This window comes from Lissotriton vulgaris, chromosome 2_1, assembly GCF_964263255.1.
Source record: "Lissotriton vulgaris chromosome 2_1, aLisVul1.2, whole genome shotgun sequence".
NCBI classification, from domain to species: Eukaryota; Metazoa; Chordata; class Amphibia; order Caudata; family Salamandridae; genus Lissotriton; species Lissotriton vulgaris.
The window spans coordinates 1,236,478,697-1,236,499,729 of NC_141687.1; the positions used below are offsets into that span (position 1 = coordinate 1,236,478,697).

The 21,033-nt window shown below is 40.9% G+C and overlaps 1 protein-coding gene across 1 annotated transcript in view; it reads left to right on the forward strand.

Annotated features, from left to right (window-relative positions):
* LOC147732424 (uncharacterized) overlaps positions 1–21,033 on the forward strand; it is a 2,559,122-nt gene that overhangs the window by 1,083,207 nt on the left and 1,454,882 nt on the right. Inside the window, exon 47 of the mRNA XM_086954262.1 lies at positions 17,147–17,300. Within this exon, the coding sequence (XP_086810388.1) occupies positions 17,147–17,300 (154 nt within the window). The remainder of the gene's footprint in view (positions 1–17,146; positions 17,301–21,033) is intronic.

Sequence of the window (21,033 nt, forward strand, 5' to 3'; positions counted from 1 at the left end):
TTCTTGCACGGGCAAAATAAAGCATAGACGGCATAATCACTATTACAGGACGTGTGTTCCCGTATAGTGAAAAGCTGTGATTCAGATGACAATTGCACCACTTTTGTGTTTCGGCTATTTTTGCAGGCTTTACAATTCCTGCATGGATAAAACCCTTGTACATCAGATGTTTTAGTTGGTTTCGGAGTTACTGCTCTGCATAAATGATCTTTCAATGATTTTGCTTTTCTGAAGGAGATTTTGGGTGACTCATCTACACATTTCGAAATATCACAATCTGTGTGGAGAATAGGCCAGAATTTGTTTAGGCTTCTTCTTACCATAAAGGCCCTGCTGCTGTACGTTGTAATAAATCGTGTTGTATTCTCACCATTTGCATCAGTAATGGGGCTTGCAGGTCTTTCTAAGAGGGAATCTCTAGTTCTTTCAACTACAGCCTTCCTGGCCTTTGCGATAACTTTATCTGAATAGCCTCTTTTCCTAAATCTCAGTGTCATGTTCTCTTCCTCAATCCTGAATGCTTCTAATGTACTGCAGTTGCGCTTAGCCCTTAAAAACTCCCCAACTGGAATACTTTCAATGAGGGAGTTGGGATGACAGCTGCGCGCATGCAGGATGCTATTCCCTGCCGTGATCTTCCTATGCAGGGAAGTTTCTAACTTGTTGTTTACTCTCCTTAATCTCAAGTCGAGGAATTCTAGATGTTCTTGTGACCAGTCGCTTGTGAATTTCAAGTTAAATGTGTTGGTATTTAATTCAAGTACAAATTCATTTGCTTGTTCTTTTGTCCCTCTCCATACCACCAGGATATCGTCTATGTAGCGCATCCATTTTACTGCATGTGCTCTGTACATGGACGATTTGTATGTTACAGTCTCCTCCCAGTACCCCATGAAGGGACCCGCGAAGCAAGGCACAAAGCAGGTCCCCATGGACGTACCGAGAGTCTGTTTGAAAATCTTATTATCAAACAGAAAGTAATTCTGTGTCAGGCATGTCTCCATCATTTTGACGAGCATCTGCGTGTGGTGTAAATAGGACACTGATCTTTTTGATAAAAAGTGCATGCAAGCCTCTAAACCTTGCTGGTGTGGGATGGATGTGTAAAGGCTTGTTACATCAAGTGAAAGAAGGGAGAATGTCTCATCCCATTCGATACTCTGAATCTTTTTCAAAAAGTCACTCGAGTCCCTAACATAAGAGGGTAAGTTCTGTATGTGACTTTGCAGGAAATAATCGACATACCTAGATGTAGATTCAAGACAGCTTCCATTAGATGATATTATTGGCCTACCCGGTGGGCTCTCTCTACACTTGTGTATTTTTGGTAGAAGATATGAAGCTGGTAATTTAGGGAACTGACAATAAAGAAATTTAAATTCACTCTCCTCAATGATCTCTTTGTCCTTCCAATGTTTTAGCTGTACATGAAAAGATCTTATGGAATTTTCATATTCCATACGATTACTCCTGCAGTAACTTTTAGTATCAGCAAGTTGTCGCAAACCTTCATCAATGTAATTCTGTCTATATTGAATAACTACATTCCCGCCTTTGTCACTTTGCTTAATTACAATAGTGCGATCATTTCTAAGGTTCTCCAATGCTTTTAATTGTGATTGGGTCTTATTTCTCCAACTTCTATACCTCTTGTTATTGGCAATTTGTTCAAACTCTTTTGTCATGCTCCTTTCAAATACATCAATCACTTCATTACGGATCTGCGGCAAAAATATTGACTTAGGTTTATATATATATATATCTTCAATGAAGAACGGACCCAACCAGCTCCAATTCGCAGCCAGAAGGTCAGAAGCACCACAGCACAAACAGGGTCCAACACTTGTTTTCAGGTAGGTTTTTTTATTGTTCTTTCAACGCCATTGTGCAGACAAGGAGGACGGTCAACGCATTTCGACGGTTGCCTTCGACTGGACCATAGAGTCCCGCAGTCCAAACAGTCTATTTAAAGTGAAAAGTGCTTAAAGTACTTCTTCATTTCCATTAAAAACAGACTAGACTGTTAACCCTTCTAATCACTTGTTTTTCAGTGGCCATTTTAGACTTCCATTTATATTCACAGTTTTATGAGCAAAGACACATATTGGTGAAGTACCCTATGTCAGAAAGATGGCAAGTCAAACCTCATTTGAGCAACATCACTCCCATCATGACTTCTTAATTAAGATACAGATTTTCAAGAATTGCATAAAATAAGGGAAGGGTAGGTATGGGGTACTATGTATTCCTAATAACTATATCAAACAATTTCATTAGTTCATAGCAAACATCAGAAAATTAATCATTAATGGCAAAAATGTAGAAGGTAAAGGAAAAGGGTAGATGGATTGAGGGGAAAGGTAACAGTTATCTATCGGATCGGTCAATCAATTTTACTAACAATAAAGTGCCAAGTGCAATGTGCAAATTATCATGTGTAAACATATTATGTGCAAATAGCATTGATGTGCAAAGACGCATTCCTATCCTTGACCTTTCCCATATCCCTTCTTGACAAGGTCTACCCTATCACTCTATATACATTGAAGAGCCGAGGAAGTATGAGGTAACCCACTATCTATTTTACGATCAAGCTAAAGTAGACTTACACAAACAGAGCATAGTGAGCAACAAAATAAAACCACCTCATTCAATGATTCAATATGCTTTACCCTCACATTATGTCATTAAATATAAACGTCTGTGTAGTACTCATATGGTCATTTTCATTATTTGCTTTAAACAATTTTTGGACAAGTTTATAGGACTTTTATTCATTTTTCCTCTTAAACCTTGGATTGTTTTCTCTCTCTTCCCATTCGATCAATAATATTTACATGTGTTGTCCAGAAATGTTGTTATTCTATAAATGTACATATAGTTCTGCGTCCAGGTTATGTCCAAAAGGATTCTCTGTCCCCAGTGCCAAGATGAACCTTGATTCTGCTCTTCTTAGGTCTAAGGTTCTATCTCCTCCTCTTTCATTCTGCTTTACCAGTTTTGCACCAAAAAATTTGAGTTCTTGGTTGTTGCTAGAATGTTTCTCCTGAAAGTGTTTGGCCATTGGATAAGCGAGATTCTGATTCTTGATCGCCCTGAGGTGTTGTAATATACGTAGCTTCAATTTATTTATTGTACTACCTACGTATAGTTTTTGGCATGGACATTGTAGGACATAAACTACAAATTTGGATTCACACGTTATGTGATCGGTGATTTTTTCTATGTTTCCGTTTTGTAGTTCATATGAGTGTGTGTTTTTGCCGTGCTCACAGGCTTTGCATTTAGAGCATTTCCAGAAGCCAGGTGTTGTAAGCCAGGATTTGTTGCCTTTCTCATTCTGTTGATTGATGGTGGATAGATGACTTTGTGTGAGGATATCACCCAGAGAAGCTGTCTTTCTGTAAGTTATTTGAGGAGTTGGTGGGAGAGTTTTTTTCAATGAATCATCTAACATCAGGATTTTCCAATTTTTCTTTATGATTTTTTTTAGACTTTGGTTTTCTACATTGAAATCCATGATGATACGGGTTGTTTCTTCATTATCCACCTTCTCCATTGTTTCCAGTAATGTGGATCTTGGTCTTTCCTGAATTTTTGTTTTTGCCTGTTCAACGATCTCCATAGGATATCCCCTTGCCAAAAAACTGAGGCCAGTGTCTTCAATAGTTTGTTCTATATCCTTATGTTCTGAGCAGTTCCTTTTTACGCGGAGCATCTCTTCATACGGGATGTTCCACTTTAGATGGTCCGGATGTCCGCTGCTGGCTTGAAGAACACTGTTAGTGGCAGTGGGTTTCCTGTGTATTTTTGTGCAGAACCGTTGGTTTTTGACAAACACTTCCACATCTAGGTAGAACACTCTGGTTTTGTTGCTGGAAGATGTAAATGTTAAGTTCAAGTCATTGTGGTCTAGATCCTCTTCAAGTCATTGTGGTCTAGATCCTCTAAGAATTCTGATAGATGGTTTTGATCTCCTTCCCACAAGACAAATAAGTCATCAATATACCTTATCCAGGTTCGTATATTGGACTTGTGCTTGCCTCTTAGTATGTTTTCCTCCCATGTTGCCATAAAAAGATTTGCGTATGTTGGGGCTACAGATGTCCCCATGGCAGTGCCCTGCCTTTGAAGGTAAATTTCCCCATTGAAGAGAAAAACATTGTGGGTTAAGCAATAGTTCAGCATGTCCAGTAGCATATCTGAGTGTTCGAGGAAGCTAAGTGACCGTAAATCCAAAATTTCCTCACAGCTGACAGTCCATTTTGATGTTGGATGGACGTGTACAATGAATTTACGTCTATTGTTACCATGGTAAGATTCTCGTTCCAAGTAAGATTTTTTAGTTTGTTCAGGAAGGCTGTTGTGTCCTTTAGATAGGACGGAAGAGATTTCACGTACTCCATCAAGAACACATCTATAAAATGTGAGGTTTTCTCAAGTAGCGAACCCATAGAGCTGACTATGGGTCTGCCTGGTGGACTGCTGAGAGACTTATGTACTTTTGGCAGAAAGTATATCGTTGCTGTAATAGGGTTCTCTACCTTCAAGTACATAAATTCCTCAAAGTTTATGAGTCCTCTATCTTTCCAATTCAGAAGTAGGGAATGATATTCTTTAGTCCATCGTTCTGTTGGATTAATCTCTAACTTAGTATAGTGATCTTGGTTGTTCATTCGGCGGTAGGCCTCTGTGATATATTGCTCTCGATCTTGCATAACAATATTTCCGCCTTTGTCTGCGGTCTTTATGATGACTTTTTGATTGTCTCTCAATTCTTTCAAGGCCCTTTGTTCTCCTTTCGTATTTTCATATTTTTTCTTTTGTTTGGTGAGTTGGTCATTTCCTCTACAACTATTTCATGGAAGAGATCAATTTTATTGCCAGGTGGCAATTGTGAGCAAAATTTTGATTGTGACTTAAGTCCAATCTCTCCACCCTTGTTGGTCATGATGCCTTCCCGTCTGCAGATGTCGAAATCAGTTTTATTGGTTGTAGACTCAAGGGAGTTATTTCCTGTTGTTTCACTATCTAGATTTGACATCACCCTCAGGGCAGGTAATTCCTTTCGTGTCAACAGCGATGTTTCAATTGGTAATAAACGTGAGTTGGGTTTTCTTGGGCGGTCTCTCTTCAAAATGTTTCTTTAGTTTCGCCTTGCGACAAAATTTATATAGGTCTATCTGAAAATTGGGGATGTCCATTTTAGTGTTTGGGCTAAAAGAAAGTCCTTTATTAAGGAGACTGATATGGTCTTTGTTCAGGATCATACTTGACAAGATTATGACCAAGTCTTTATTCTGTGCCATCTTTTTTATTTTTGTTTTTTCTTTTCTTCTCCTCTTTTGGGCCTTGTTTTTTCTTTTGCCACGTCTGGTTGCGGGGGATTTGATCCCCTCCCTCTTCCCCATGTGGTCCCTCGTGCTCTTCCTCGTTGTCGCATCTCCATTTGGGCTAGCCTCATTTCCCCACGAAAATCCAACTTCGCCAGGTCTGATTCTTCATCTGTTGAGCTCGGATCAGAACTATCATAGACACCCTGATTGTCATGACTAATGCATCTATCCATAGCTGCTCTATTTCTTAATGAGTCATAGGATTTGTTGCCTCTCTCATTCTGTGGATTGATGGTGGATAGATGACTTGGTGTGAGGATATCACCCAGAGAAGCTGTCTTTCTGGAAGTTATTTGAGGAGTTGGTGGGAGAGTTTTTTTCAATGAATCATCTAACATCAGGATTTTCCAGGAATGCTTTGTCTCTGGTGGGCGTTACATTAGTTCATTCATTCGCAAGGTTCCCTGGTATTCGTAGGCTGGATGTCTGTGTTTGTTGACCTGATTAAATTCCGTGAATTCCTCACACGCCTCTTTGATGCGCGATGGGGACTCTGACCAGGCTCCGGTGTCTGGTGGCAGCCGCTGCCCTGAAAGCTTCACGCTGATTTTCAAAGGTCGTCCATTTCGGGCAGGTCTGGCGCTCTTTCAGAGGTGCGTTACTCCGCGGCTGGACAAAGCCGTGATTTACATCCACAAACCTTCCCCAAAGGAGAAACATGAGTCGCACAATTTCACGGACCATTCCAATATTTATTCAGGATTAACAATGTTCTTCATTTGTCCCAATGCATTTCGGCATTTAACTCGGCCTTCTTCGGGGGAAAGTGATCTTCAGGCATCAGCATGTTTTGCCTCACGAACGCAGCTGAATCCTATTGCTTTTATTCATCTGCCTCTGGTGGGCATTACATTAGTTCATTCATTCGCAAGGTTCCCTGGTATTCGTAGGCTGGATGTCTGTGTTTGTTGACCTGATTAAATTAAGTGAATTCCTCACACGCCTCTTTGATGTGCGATGGGGACTCTGACCAGGCTCCGGTGTCTGGTGGCAGCCGCTGCCCTGAAAGCTTCTTGCTGATTTTCAAAGGTCGTCCATTTCGGGCTGGTCTGGCGCTCTTTCAGAGATGCTTTACTCCGCGGCTGGACAAAGCCGTGATTTACATCCACAAACCTTCCCCAAAGGAGAAACTTGAGTCGCACAATTTCACGGACCATTCCAATATTTATTCAGGATTATCAATGTTCTTCATTTGTCCCAATGCATTTCGGCACTTAACTCGGCCTTCTTCGGGGGAAAGTGATCTTCAGGCATCAGCATGTTTTGCCTCACGAACGCAGCTGAATCCTATTGCTTTTATTCATCTGCCTCTGGTGGGCGTTACATTAGTTCATTCATTTGCAAGGTTCCCTGGTATTCGTAGGCTGGATGTCTGTGTTTGTTGACCTGATTAAATTCCGTGAATTCCTCACACGCCTCTTTGATGCGCGGTGGGGACTCTGACCAGGCTCCGGTGTCTGGTGGCAGCCGCTGCCCTGAAAGCTTCACGCTGATTTTCAAAGGTCGTCCATTTCGGGCAGGTCTGGCGCTCTTTCAGAGGTGCGTTTTATATATATATATATAATACAAAGCATTCCTGCCCTATCCTTTTGATGCAGGGTAGCACAGCATAGTGACTTACTGTACTGCCCTGCATCAAAAACTTGTAAATGAGGCCCTTAAAATATTGAAACACATATCAATATCTTACCAGAATTATAATCGTTCAACAGTTAGCTCATTGTGTAAATTGTACAGTTTGACAAATTATTTAAACTAAGAAGAGAACAGACATATTCGGTTCATGTAACATACCTCATGTCCTGTACAATCAGTGAAGCTTGATTTGTATTGTGGTGGGTAGGAGCCTGTAATTCTGGGTATGTGCCTTTTGTCTCTTGTATTGCGTGTTGCATATCATAGAACATGCATGCTTGGCTGTATAACCCATGAAGTCTTTTAGCTTAATAAACCTACCGGTGTGCATAGTGCAGCACCTTGCAAATATCCTCAGTTGTACTTTAGATTTTTGCAGCCTGAGCTGAACATCATGTGATGTATATTCTTTACTCTAAGTTACCTACACATGTACGGTGCCCTGGGAGTGTGAGTACTAGTTCCCCTTTTGGAACATCGTTTCTCACATTTCACTCCCAAGGGGATGGAAATGTAGCATTTCCCATTGCTACTACTTTGCCGTCAAATCGCTCTACCCTCTTCCAGCAGTCTCCCTCTGTCTCTCCTTTCAAGCAACCAATTTACAGATGCTCCACTGAATGATTTAGCGGCATGTATCTGCAGTACACGGCACAGCCACATACACCCATGAAACCCTCACAAAACAGGCCAGTCCCGGGCTGGAACATGGGAGAGTGCGAGTAGTGCTTCTGCAGTGCTGCCTGATTTAAAACCTGCCCATGCAGCCAACTGTAACTGTAAATGCATTTATGTAGCGCTTACTACCCCTGACTAGGCGTCAAAGTGCTTTTCAGTGAGTAGTACGCTACTCCAGAACCCAAAAAGTATTAGTGGTGAATTAGTATAGGGAGATATGAAATTAATTTGAGCAGCGGACATGTGAGTTTGTTATTTGGAGGATTGTAAAAGGATAGAGGAGGGATAGAACAGGGAAAGGGTATGCAGTTATATTGCGCTTGCTACACCTGATGCGGCGTCGAAGTGCTTTTCAGTGATTAGCACGCTACTCCAGAGCCCATAAAGGATTAGTGGTGGATTAGTATAGAGAAATATGAAATTAATTTGAACGGTGAACATGTGAGTCTGTTAGTTGGATTGAAAAAGATGATGGAGGGATAGAAGAGGTTTATAGCAGTAGGATGAGGTTTGGGATGAATAAAGGGTAGGTGGAATGGGTAAGAATCAGATGGAAGGGTTTAGAAAGGCTTGGTTTGGAGATCTGAATAGTAAAAGGGATTTGAGATGATGCAAGGAGGGGTAGAGGAGAGAAGAGTCTAGAAAGGGTTATTTTGAGATCATAGTATTAGAATGAAGTTTGGGAAGAGTCAGAAAGTGGAGGTATAGGATATATTGAGAGAGGTTTAGGGGGAGATATTGGGTAGTGAATTGGAAATGCTGAATTAGATTAAAGTAATAAATATAAAGATACATTGGTACGTTGAAATTAAATATGTATAAGGATGGTAATATATGTAGATTTAAGTTGCTTGTAATAAACTCAGGCTTTCAAGTGTTGCTGAAGTTTAAGTTTATTTATTTGGCTCTATGATTAATAATAATTTTTTTTAAATAATTCGGTAGCGAAGAAATTGTAGACAAATAGTTATGATAAAAATGTACTTATATATGCAGTGACCTATATACATGTTAAACATAGAATGATATAACCATAAGTAATATGTACATTTATTAAGCAGAACTGACGAATATCTATATAAAAATAATTATTGTACACTTTTATACAAAAGAATACACATATCTAGATACACATTTATAGTCAAAGTAAATGCTTTTATACGCAGGAATATGCTGTATTTATATCTGTGAGTATAGCTACTATATGGGGAAGAGCCAACTCTTGAGTAGTCTTCTGAAGATATGGTAGTTATTTGTGGATCTTATGTTCAGGATAAAGAGTTATACAGTCTGGCTATGAACAGAGAAGGATGTGCCACCTATGTTTGTTTTCTAGTATGTTGGGATTTTGAGGTTAGGTGCCAACCAAGAGCGGAGGTTCATTTGTTGATTTTATTCCTGATGCATGCAGAGCGGTCCTGTTCCATGCATCGATTTCTGGGTGGTACAAAGCAGCCTGAATGTGGATCTTCTGCCAACCGGTAACCAATGTAAGGCCTTCAAGGAAGGGGAGATGTGGGCTTGTGGTTTGTATGTAGGAGGAGTCTGGCAGCAGAGTTCTGAATCCATTGTAGTCTTTTCATAGTTAAAGATGATCGCTGGTAGAGACTATTGGCATACATGAGTTTAGAAAAAACAAGACAGAGTTTTTATGGTAATGAAGCTTGAGCTTGCTAGGTTTCCACTTGGACATTCATTGATAGCTTGGCGTCCATGGTAATTCCAAGCTCTCTTAATTCCTTAGATACTTTAGGCGGTGTTCCCAGATTGTCAGGCAAGGTGGCTAGTGGGTAATCATTTTTCCAATCACTACATGTGAGTATTTCCGTTTTGGAAGCATTCAATTTGAGATGGCTACATGTCATCCACTGATAAATGGCTTTGAGGCAACTGTAAATTTGTGAGTTTTGAATGTCTTTGGGGCTTTCCACTTTAAGGATTATTTGTGTGTCATCTGCATAGAGGGTCAGGAGAGTTCATTGCCATATGAGGTCTGGCTTGCTGGAAGTCTGGCTTGTCATCTTCTGGGAGGCTGGACAGAGAGATCAGAGACATTTTCAAACAGTGGCCCAGGCAGACCGACCCGCAGGCACAGTCCAATCGTCCTCCGTGTCAGTCTGGCCTAAACTGAACAGGTAAGCCCTGCTGGTTTACTAACATGTCAATGTTAAATACGATCCAATAACTAGGTATTAAAAAAAATGTGCCTTAAATGATACACAGATATGTGAGGGATTTTACAATCATGTGACCTCACCTCAGAGGAGTTCATTCACAGACAGTAGACAGCCTTTGGCTCTAAGGAGCAGATGTGCATTTTACCATTCACAAACGACCCCTCGGGCCATTTGTGACTGGTAAAATGCTTCTTGCCATGTACAGAAGGCAAAATGCGACTCTATAACTTGTTACTGAATCACATTTTCCGATTTGGCATTAGGTAGGGGTGTGTTTAGGGCATCCCTTCCTAATACCACATAGCACTGGAATGAATGAATGTTTTACTACCGAGAATGGGGTCAAAAATCATTTGCTGTTACCACCAACTTCAAGTTGGTGGTAACCTATTTGCAAATGGGAAGGGGTCCCCAAGGGATCTGTTCTCCTTTAAGAATGTGGACGCCAACATTATTTAGGAGCAGGCAGTGGTCCCATGGGGCACTGCTCTTAAAAAATGAAAAGTTAGCGTTTCATTTTTATTTTTTAAATACATCCCATTTTCCTTTAAGGAAAAGAGCTGCAATACAAAAACCTTTCTTTAAAAACCAATCACAGACATGGTGGTTTGCTGACCCCAGCTGGCCACCATCCTTGTGATTGTAGCCATTCACAATGGGTTGCAATTTGCGACCCGCCTCGTGAATGTTGATGAGGCAGGTTCATTTGTAACACACTGCGAATCGCTTACAGTTTCAAACACACTGTTGTACGTCAGAGTTAGCAATTTACTGATAGTTAATCGCTAAAATTCGGTATTGGGAAATCACAAACATGTGATTTTGTACATCTGGCCCTAAGTGTCCACCAGTGATATGCATGGACTTTTTATATAGTAACAGAAACACTACGCAATGAAACACACAAAGCAAACAAGTCTGAACATGGAGAAGTAGACTCCCTCTGTCAGTCGCAGTATTGAGGTTTATTTGATGCACCTCGCTTTTATGGGACATGACTTGACCAGAGTCACAAGATCATACCAGTGCTGTCAACTTTAATAGACACTTGACTGTCACACCTCTACTCGCTCATTTTCATGTGAGGCACACTGCTGTATGTGTAAGGACTGTTACACTACCAACATACAAGCCATGGAGTGCAGATACAGCAAAAATGGTACATACTGCACATATCACATGTTAGCTACATGACACTTATGAGTGTGCATCGAGAGAAGCTTAACATACCATGAATAAAAACATGTCGTAACAGATCCTGCAATATTCTCTTAACTTTACAGAGCCACACTATAAGTATCTTATCAGTATCTTCTATTTGTATTGAAAAGCCTAAATTCTATGAACATTTGTGAAATGTCTACTTCTTTTTTCTCTACGAGGTCTCGTGAGGTGGGTGATGCCAGGTGGAGATGCTGTGGCCAGCACACGCTACAGGCATACTAGTATACATAACATAGGCCTCTGCAGCCCCTGAACTGCAGTACTACAATAATACACAACTGACAGACCATGACCAAACTTAATTTTACTGTCAATGTATTTTGCCTCTCTGCAGCATCTCCGAGTCTGGCTCCAAGTGCCGCCTTGCGCAGTTGCAGACTTGCGGAGGGGAGAATCCAGACAGCCTGGGCTGGAACATGCAAGGCGGAGAGATGATGAGGTGGTGGTCAGAAAGAGGAATATATTTAAATACCTCCTTTTTGACCACACCACACCTTTTCGCTTCCTTCCTCATGCGTGGTGTGCAGCTGTCCTGTAGTAGCCTGTCTCTGCAGCCAACGTTGCAGTGTCTCCAGTGCTGGCTGCACTGCTGGTGGAGCCGTGGAGGCAAAAGAGACTAAGAGTAGGGCAACAACATAGATGGCCAATCACTGCATGGCTTCATAACAAAGCCGTACAGTAGTTGGTCATGAGAGCACTTTGACCTGAACAGGGAACATCACACCCCGGCGCTGAGCGAAGCCTACTAACCTCATCCCAGAACCAATACAGACACTGCTCCCATGCTTCCAGGTTAGCAACACAGCATGAGAGCAGTGCCAGGATTGGCTTGAGCAGGTGAAGTTAGCGCTCATTAGGAGACCAGGGGGCTGCAGCTGTGATTCCCCATGGCTCACTAATTGAGCATGTGAGAGACGTGTAGTGTGCATGTCGGGCTGGCCACAGAAAGGCTGCTCTCCAACCCGAAATACGCCAGTCTTGCACTTTCTCAAGACTGACTGTGGTAGGGTTATGCAACTGTGCAGCGCCAGGTGAGCCTGATCATGTGTGACTCACTGTCAATTATTTAAGAGTCTCCCACCTTCCCGTGGAGGAACTCAAACAAACAACTGAACTGGCCCCTAGCTAAAAAAACATGACTGCCGCAGCTCAGGTTATTTTTTTTTTAAGTTTAAATTTAATACTGGGGTTTGAGGGGACCACAAATCTGGACTGGGTGCCACACATATAGTGGGGCAATGCCAACACCAGCAAAAATGGACCACCCCTATTTAAAATCGCTTTCCATTTATATTTCTTGCTTGAAGTATGTAGGATTTTGGGGTTAAAAATACCCGCTTTAGGCGATTTTGCTTCTTTATAAATCAGCTAGGACATAAAAGTATTGGTGGTGCCAGTACAAAACTGCCCATGTGTCACCCCTAAGTCTGGTCCCTATGTTCCACACTTCACCAGCAACACTCCCAGCACTCCGGACATTGCACTCCCCAGCAGGGTAAGCAGCATGTAACGCTCCTGACCAGTTGTTCAACTTGGTGTACTGGGCTGGAAAAGCACCTTCCCCAGTAAAATCTTAGAATCTAGACAACTTGACAGGGAGAAACATTGATCCAGTTTGGCACTGCCTGTTTAGGATGTGGCCATTTTCCTTGAAGATGAGCTCCCCCCCCCTCCACTCGAGCAATTTAGTATGATTTGTTCGATAATTTCTTTATGTGTCACTTCATAAATTATATTCTTTATGGAATCTAAGATTTATTTGTGTCAATTTGTTTGATTATTACATTAATGGGTAAATAATGTTGCAATAATACAGAGATTTATTTGTAGTTCCATTAAATAAGGCACCTGAAAATTATATGATACTCCCCTGGGGTTCAATGTTTGTATTAAGAGCAAGTGGCAGGGTGCTCAGGAAGGCACAGTGCATGGAAGAGTTCCTCACATTAGATTTTCATTTTGCCACATTGCTGAGCAGTTGTGAGGCTTGTCGTGCCTAGAGCCTAGTGGGACTACTCAAAGGGCAGGTCTTCAGCTACTTGCTTAACTTAAAGAGTGAGAAGAAGGCTCTTGTGTGAAGCAAGTAGTTACTCTGCACTTTAGAAGCAATGTAAGAGATTGCTCAAATATGGATCTCATTTTACGTATATGCATGATGTGTGCAAGTAGGTGTCCGGATGAGCGGAGGAGTCTGGAGGCTTTGTAAAAGCAGATGGGATTGGTGATGTATGGTGGGTCAGGGTTACATAGTACCTTGAAATGGTGGGTGTGGAGTTCAAACTGTGCTCATTTGTGAATGGGGAGCCAGAGGAGCTCCTTCAGCAGTGGTGTGATGTGAGTGCGGTGTGGAAGGTTTAGAGTGATTCTGATTGCCGAGTTCTGAATGGTCTGGAGCCATCTGGTGAATTGTATGTTGATCCCAGCAAAGAGGGTGTTCCCGTAGTCCAGCTTGCTTATGACCAGTTGGTGGTAGTATTCTTAAATTAAACGTGTGGTATCTGCCTTTGAAAATAGAGAAGATGAGTACATTGAACCAGTAATATTGTTATGAGTCACAATGTCCTTTATTCCAGGCAGTGATTAGACAGGCCTTAGTCATGTTGGAAGTATCCCATGGATTTTTTTTGTCTTTAAACACCTTCTATGTTTGAAACAGTCAGAATTTACAAAGAACCCTTACATTCCACTTCCAAGCACTCCAGAACATTAATTCACCTGCGATCTTGCACCAAGAGTAAATATTGACATGCAGAAAGCTTTTGTTTTCTATGCAAATGCAGATGAACTGTTTGTAGGATCTGCACCTGAGCAGAAAGGCTAGCTTGGTGCTGAAGCCAATGTTTTCGCTGGCACCACTGGTGTAACCTCATCTGCCATTTGGTGTGTTTTACCAATAGGATGCCTAAAACCATGGGGCCCATCTGATGTAAGACATGCAGGAGTTATGTCTGCAGGGCTTGGAAAACACGCTTAAGTCCTCAGCGGGCGAGGTCTCCTGACAAAAGTGTGACAGTAGGGTCCGCCCTCCTCTAAGGCGCTAGATTAAAATAAACACACACGTTTGAGGATAATCCTTAACATTGCTTCGAATCATAAGGCATGCACAGTAAAATGCATGATTAATGGTCACATACACATGATTTGACTGCACAAGTAGTGTTCAGTCCCAGACGTAACATAACTAGGGACTCTTTCTATATACTGGTCCTGAAGAAAGCCATCTGACCCTACTGGTGATAACTTATGGCTGAAACATGACCTTTCTGATATAGGAATTCATTGCGACTCCATCAACATCAACTCTTATATTTTACCTTTTGTCAAAGGTTCCACTAATAATATTATTAAGAAAAGAGACACCTGCGGGAAGTTCAAAACAGAGACCCCTCATTAATATGACCAAAGATCTCTACTTTCAAATAGCATAGAGCTAACGTTTAAACTCACAATTCAAAGCTCAACATGTAAAAAGCTAGGTTGCTAAACACAATTTCCATTCAAATTTCTAATACAAGAGAGACTTGTGGTGTATCATGTTGCCATTAAGTCTGAGCTCAAAGCAAAGTACACATCCAAGGGCAGGAAGCAGAAATAAAAAAATATGTTGTATAAATCCCAATCAGTTCTCTTCTATAGAAACAGCATTTTTCAAATATCATGTTGACATCAATATCTACAATTGCATGGACAGTGTTTTTTGATTGTTCTCAGTTTCTTTCTCAGAATTTTTGTTGAAACTTAATAAATGTTGGTGTTTTGTGCAAAATATCTATATCGCACAAGAACAGTACCCACCTAACAGCCTCTTTATATTTAAGACCAGGGCCCATATTTATCATATATTTGTGTCACCCTTGTGCCGTGCAAGAGGATGCAAGGGGGACGCAACACTAAAGTCAGATTTATCAAGGCACACAAGGCCAACTTGCCGGGCCCTGCATGGCTTCATAAATCTGGAGTAATGCACAACAGTGCAAATTGCTTCCTAAGGTTATATTATACAGAGAAAAGGATGGCTGGGTGACAATTGCGCACAGTTGTGAGACAGTCAAAATAATCCAAGTGGTAGTAGCTCAAAGAATAAGGTAACGGCCATCCACCGTTTACCAGATGGTATAGAAGACCATACCATTGAACCAAACACACAATATATCCTGAGCTTATTTTTCCAATAATTAAAGTCCTTAAATACAAGTCGTTCTTCTCAATCTTTTTTTATTTCATAATGCTTCTTCAAAGTGAAAAGGTCTAGCCGCCAACACGTGTTTAGTCTTGTGTGGTGTAAGCCACAGACTTCCTCCGGGCAAAAAAACGTAAGAGTCTTCTATATCGACTAGCGACTTGGGCAGTAATAATGTATATCAATATAAGAAATTTCAATCTATATCAAATGTTCAGTTCAAGAGCTTGATCATGTGTCCTTTTCAATTTTCTCTTCTAGCATAAGTCATAAATCCTGAATCAATACATGTCGCATCCCTCCATACGGTCGTCTCAAACTGTGGCATGTAGACGCCACAGTTTGAGACCACCTGCGTTTTGTAATTACAGTTAGAAAACAGCATCAGTGTTATAGTGGGAAGATTAGCAGCCTATGAATCCTTATTTTGTGCACAACCATATTCATTGTCAGGCATTGTTACAGCATAATGTTTAGAGCAAAATAGCACTTTCTTCTAGGCACATTTCTAAGTTATAGGATTTATTCCACTAAGGTTTCTTCATACAGATAATTATAAGTTACTTCTCCAGTTCGATGGGCAGCATCTCTGTTATTAAAAAGGAAACTCCATTGAATGTGGTTCAGCACCTTGACAGGTTTTGACTTTTTCTTTTTTTAACCATGTGCAGATCCTACAAACAGTATATCTAGATCCGCATTGGAATCAAAAGATTTCTGTATGTCAGTATTTGCTCTTGGTGAAAGATCGCAGGTGCCTCAATGCCCGGGAGTACTGGGAAGTGGAATGTGAGGGTTCTTTGCACATTTCTCCTGTCTCAAACATAGAAAGTATTTAAAGACGAAAAATATCCCAGGGATACTTCCAACAGCAGAAAGGCATGTCTGACCACTGCCACGAATAAAGAACAAGGTGACTCAAAACACTGTTGATGTACTCATCTGCTCTATTTTCAAAAGCACATACCAGACATGTTTGCTATAAAAATACTACCACTGCCTCCATGACAATCACAACCGGTCACAAGCACACTGGACTATTGGAACATCCTCTATACCGGGATTAAGATCAAAATCTGTAGATGGTTGCAGACCATTCAGAACTCAGCAGCCAGAATCACTCTCAACCTCCGATGCGTCACTTACATCATGCCACAGATGACGGAGCTCCACTGGCTCCTCAATCAAACGAGAACAGTTCAAACTCCTCACCCACACTTTCAAGGCATGAGGGTCCAGAACCTGTGATATGGTGATTCTATCACCAGTGCTATTCTTGTGATTAAACATATAGATACTTTCCATAAAAAGTCTTGATATATCTAGCAGAAAGAGTTACTCCCTACCTCTGCTCCCTGTGGATCTGCTTCCAAGGATGCTGTGCAGCAGCTGCAGGGTCTACCCTATATATCACAAAGCAGGAATTATGAAACACATGAACATTCTGGAAGTTCAAATTCAGTTCAGCCAAGAAAAGCATTGACTTTGTTCCGTATCGATTTCGAAATGTAAAGTAAAATATATGGCCTGGGGAAATGAGACAAGACCTATATGGCACTTTAAATACTATTGTTAACTTCTCATTTGCGGTTTGTATAATCTGTTTTAAGACTTAGTTTTAGAGTTTATAGAATAGTTTTATTCATATATGTGTGTATTATAGTTAGTGGAGGTCAAACACAATTGTTCACGATGGGCTTGGCAGATCTACGGTGTGAATGTGACATTATTTGTTATGATGCCCTTTGTAAGATGTCCCCTAAGTCAGCAGGTTTCCCTTACTTTTGTCATCAGTTGTGGTTAACTTAGAAATTAAGATTTGGTTTGACACTGAAGCCTCATTTCCTTCCTTACAGAGTGATTGCACACCTTGTCTCCCTGGACACTTCTGTAACTCCACTGCCCTTGTGGTTCCAAGTGGCAAATGCTCGGATGGATTCTACTGCGTGCTTGGCTCGTCATCACCTAGCATCTCTTATAGAGGACTAACTGGAGGTCCATGCCCCACAGGTAAATCAGTTTTCGCATTGACATCTTAAGCTTTTATGGGGCCCTGGGCAAGGAATATTTCGGAGCCCATTGTTTGGAGACCCTTTGAATTCATGACGTCTTTTTGGATTGCTCAAAACCACCTCATGACACCAACAAATATTTAATTATATGTTAAACCTTCAGGAACAGGCACATGCAAGAACAGCCAAAAGCTCGAGCTGACTGTTGTCCGTCAGCCAAATAATAAAGAATCTTGAACAGCATTGATACAGCCATTTCATTTTGAGTTTGAATCTAGACTTTTTTTTACTTTGAACGTTTTATGTGGAATTTAGTGTCTAACCAACTTATTACTCACGTTGTAGGAAAAACATGCTAATGCTTACTTGTTACATGTTTAGTGGCCAAGTGCCCAATATTAAAGTAAGACATATCCACGTTGTGCTTGAAAATGTAGCATTAGTTGCTGAATATTTTAGTAATCACAAACATATCCCGCACACCATTGGAGCTCTGAGGATTTTCAGCATTCCATTGCTCGAAATGTAACATTCTTCTTTTCCTAATTCCTTTTCCTTTGCTTTTCTCCTCTCCTCCTATTTATATGTGTGCGCTTCCCTGGCTACGCAGTTACTTGCAGAATTCAAGATCACGTAAAGAGAGTGGTTAAGAAAGGTAGAGACCAAGGTAGTTGAATGAGAATGTGGTGTAGAGTGAAAAGAGAATGTTGAGAGACATGCATGGAATAGAGAAAGAAAGAAAGGTGAGGTTTAGAAAGAGGTAAAGAGTTTTTTTTTTTCATTAGCAGCAGACAGGACAAAAAAGAATACATACATACATTTTCGCTTCCAACAGGCCTTATCAAATACAATAATTAGAGTAAAAACTCATAAACCTATCCAGCTGGCGATTGGAGACCAAAGCTTCCGACCAAACGTTTTCTTTCTTGTACCCTTCATTTTATATAATGCAGTTTCCAGATAAAACATAGATAAGATCTTTGTTTGCCACATTATAAAGTTAGGTGAGTCCGTATCTAGCCAGTGGAATGTAATACATGAACGATATGCTGACATGCAAATAAAAATAAAACCTTCTTCTACATCAGATCTATGTTGATTTAATCCCTCATCATAGCCAAAAATAGCCAGTGATGCCGTTATTTTAATTGGGATACCTAGATTCCTCAACACAAAGTATTCTATATCGGCAATAAACTGACCCAGTTTAGGGCAAACAAAAAACATGTGAGTAGCATCTGCTGCATAGAGGCTACAACGATTACACATCTTCCCCCTCCCAGAGTTCCACTTTGCTAACTTACTTGGTGTATAATAAAGCTCAAATATTGACATAAAATGTTGACTTATCAGGGGTCAATTCAGCAATACTTTCCCAGCTATCTCGATACTTTTCTCTAAATTAACACACTCTATACCCAATTTATTTTGCCACTTGACAGCTCTCTCTGCTATATCGTCCTCCAACGTCTCCAGAAATAATCTATATAGAAACCCTAATTTCTGCTGGCTTTTAATTGCTTCAAGCAACCCATTCTTCTTAAATCCTATCAAGGATTTTGACATTTTCTGCATACAGAAACTTCGAACCTGGAGAAACTTAAAGAAATCCATGCGGGGTACCTGATGTTCTTTCATTAAATACTCAAAAGAGACAAACTCATTCCCCTGAAAAACATCCCCAAACTTACAAATCCCCAGGTTATGCCACCTAAACATCACCCCGTCTTGAAATAATTCCGGTAAAAAAGTGCAACCCCTCAGAGGAGTATAAATATCAATGTTCGGGCCGAAGCAAAACCTCTTTTTTAAATTCTTCCATATATAATTAGCCATTACAAAAATCTTAAATTTGTTTTTTTTTGTAGTAACTAGGTTCTATAACCCGAGTTAAACATTGCTTTGCCTCAGTGCCCAAGAGCATTTCATATATAGATGGTCTCAGAAAATCCTCTGTGGGGTCTTCCGAAAAAATTAGGAACCCCATATGCTGCAGTAATGCACTCCAATGGTAAAACTGGAAATATGGAATGCCCCACCCCCCTCTCTCTTTGGGTAATGCATAATACTTAAATGCTCTCCTAGCCCGGTGGTACCCCCAAAGAAATCCTGAGCACATTCTCTCGATGCGAACAAAATAACCAGAAGAAATTAGGAAGGGAATAGAGCGAAATACATACAGAAATTTGGGAAAAATTAGCATTTTCAACACGTTACTACACCCTAAAAGGAAGAGCTTCAAATTGTTTATCCGTTCAAGTATTTTATTGGACGATCCTATTATGGGATCTAAATTAATAGGAATAATATCTTCCATATTTGCAGTAATCTTGATTCCTAAATAGGTTGCCTCTTTATCAAATTTTATATTCTCTGGACGGCCTGCCACCGAATGGATAAGCTGCGTCTTATCGATATTCAATTTATATTCAGAATGCTGGCCGAATTCCTCAGCAGAGTCCACTATGATGGGTAATGCCCTAGCAATCTCCGACGATAGTATGGCTATATCGTCTGCATAAGCGCAAGCTTTAAAATCCGAGTTATTTATCTGTACTGGTTTTATTGCCGTTTTTTTTCCAGCTTATTAATAAACGGGTCAATGTACAGTGCGAACAGCAAGGGAGAGCAGGGGCAGCCCTGCTTCGTCCCCCTTGCTATCCGCACCTTACCGGAAGTCTTCCCTGAGATCTTAATCACAGCACATGGCTGTGAATACAGTGCCTTAATAGCCTTAACCAGTTCTTCCGGGAGGCCTTTTTTCGCCAAAACAAACCACAAAAAGGTCCACGTGACCCTGTCGAACGCTTTCTCGGCGTCCAACAGGGCCACGCCTACAGGTGAACCAACAACGATATTATACGCCTTATATGGTCTGTGGTGCCTCTACCCTGTATAAAGCCATGCTGTCTAGGGGAAACAAATCCTGGCATCAGATCATTTAGCCGGTTAGCCATCACTTTCAAGTAAATTTTTCTGTCTGAATTAAGAAGTGATATAGGTCTGTAAGACCCCAATTCATCCTCTTTTTTGCCTTTCTTTTTAAACACCACAATGGTGGCTTCTGCCCAAGAGCGCGGGCCTTTCCCAAAAACGCATTCTGACACACCTCCTCTAGCTCTCTTCTTAATAGGTGTCTAAACTTTCTATAGAACTCCAGAGGGATAATATCAGGCCCCATAGCCTTTCCCTGGGCTAACCCACAGATAGCTATCTCAATTTCTCCCCAGTGTGGCGGTGCCGGTAAGATTGCATTTTGGGTTTCAGTTATGTCACAGGAGTCACATCATATAAATACTCGCCTACCGCGGCTGTATCAATCTCATTATCGTCGCTATATAAGTGCTGATAATACTCTTGAAAAGCAGTCAACACCCCTTCCGTTGTCTCCTGCATGACTCCCTGCACATTCTTAATTTTCGATATCGCATTATATACCACTTTCTCCCTTGCCCTTTTCGCCAAAATTCTACCTGTTTTTTCCCCGAATTCATATGCTGTTTCTTTATGTTGTAAGTCATAGGCTGCTATTTGTTCGGCAATGTTGGCATAAACATTAGCCCTTTTAATAGTGAGGTCTTTTTGAGCTTGATTGCGTTCTTCTACTTCTGCTCCTAATCTTAGAACCTCTGCAAATTTTTTCTCTGCCTGCAAAACCAGATTAAGCTCCTGTTGTTGTTTAAGGCGTATCTGTTTACGCCTGAATGTAGAGAAGTTCAAGGTCTCTCCAC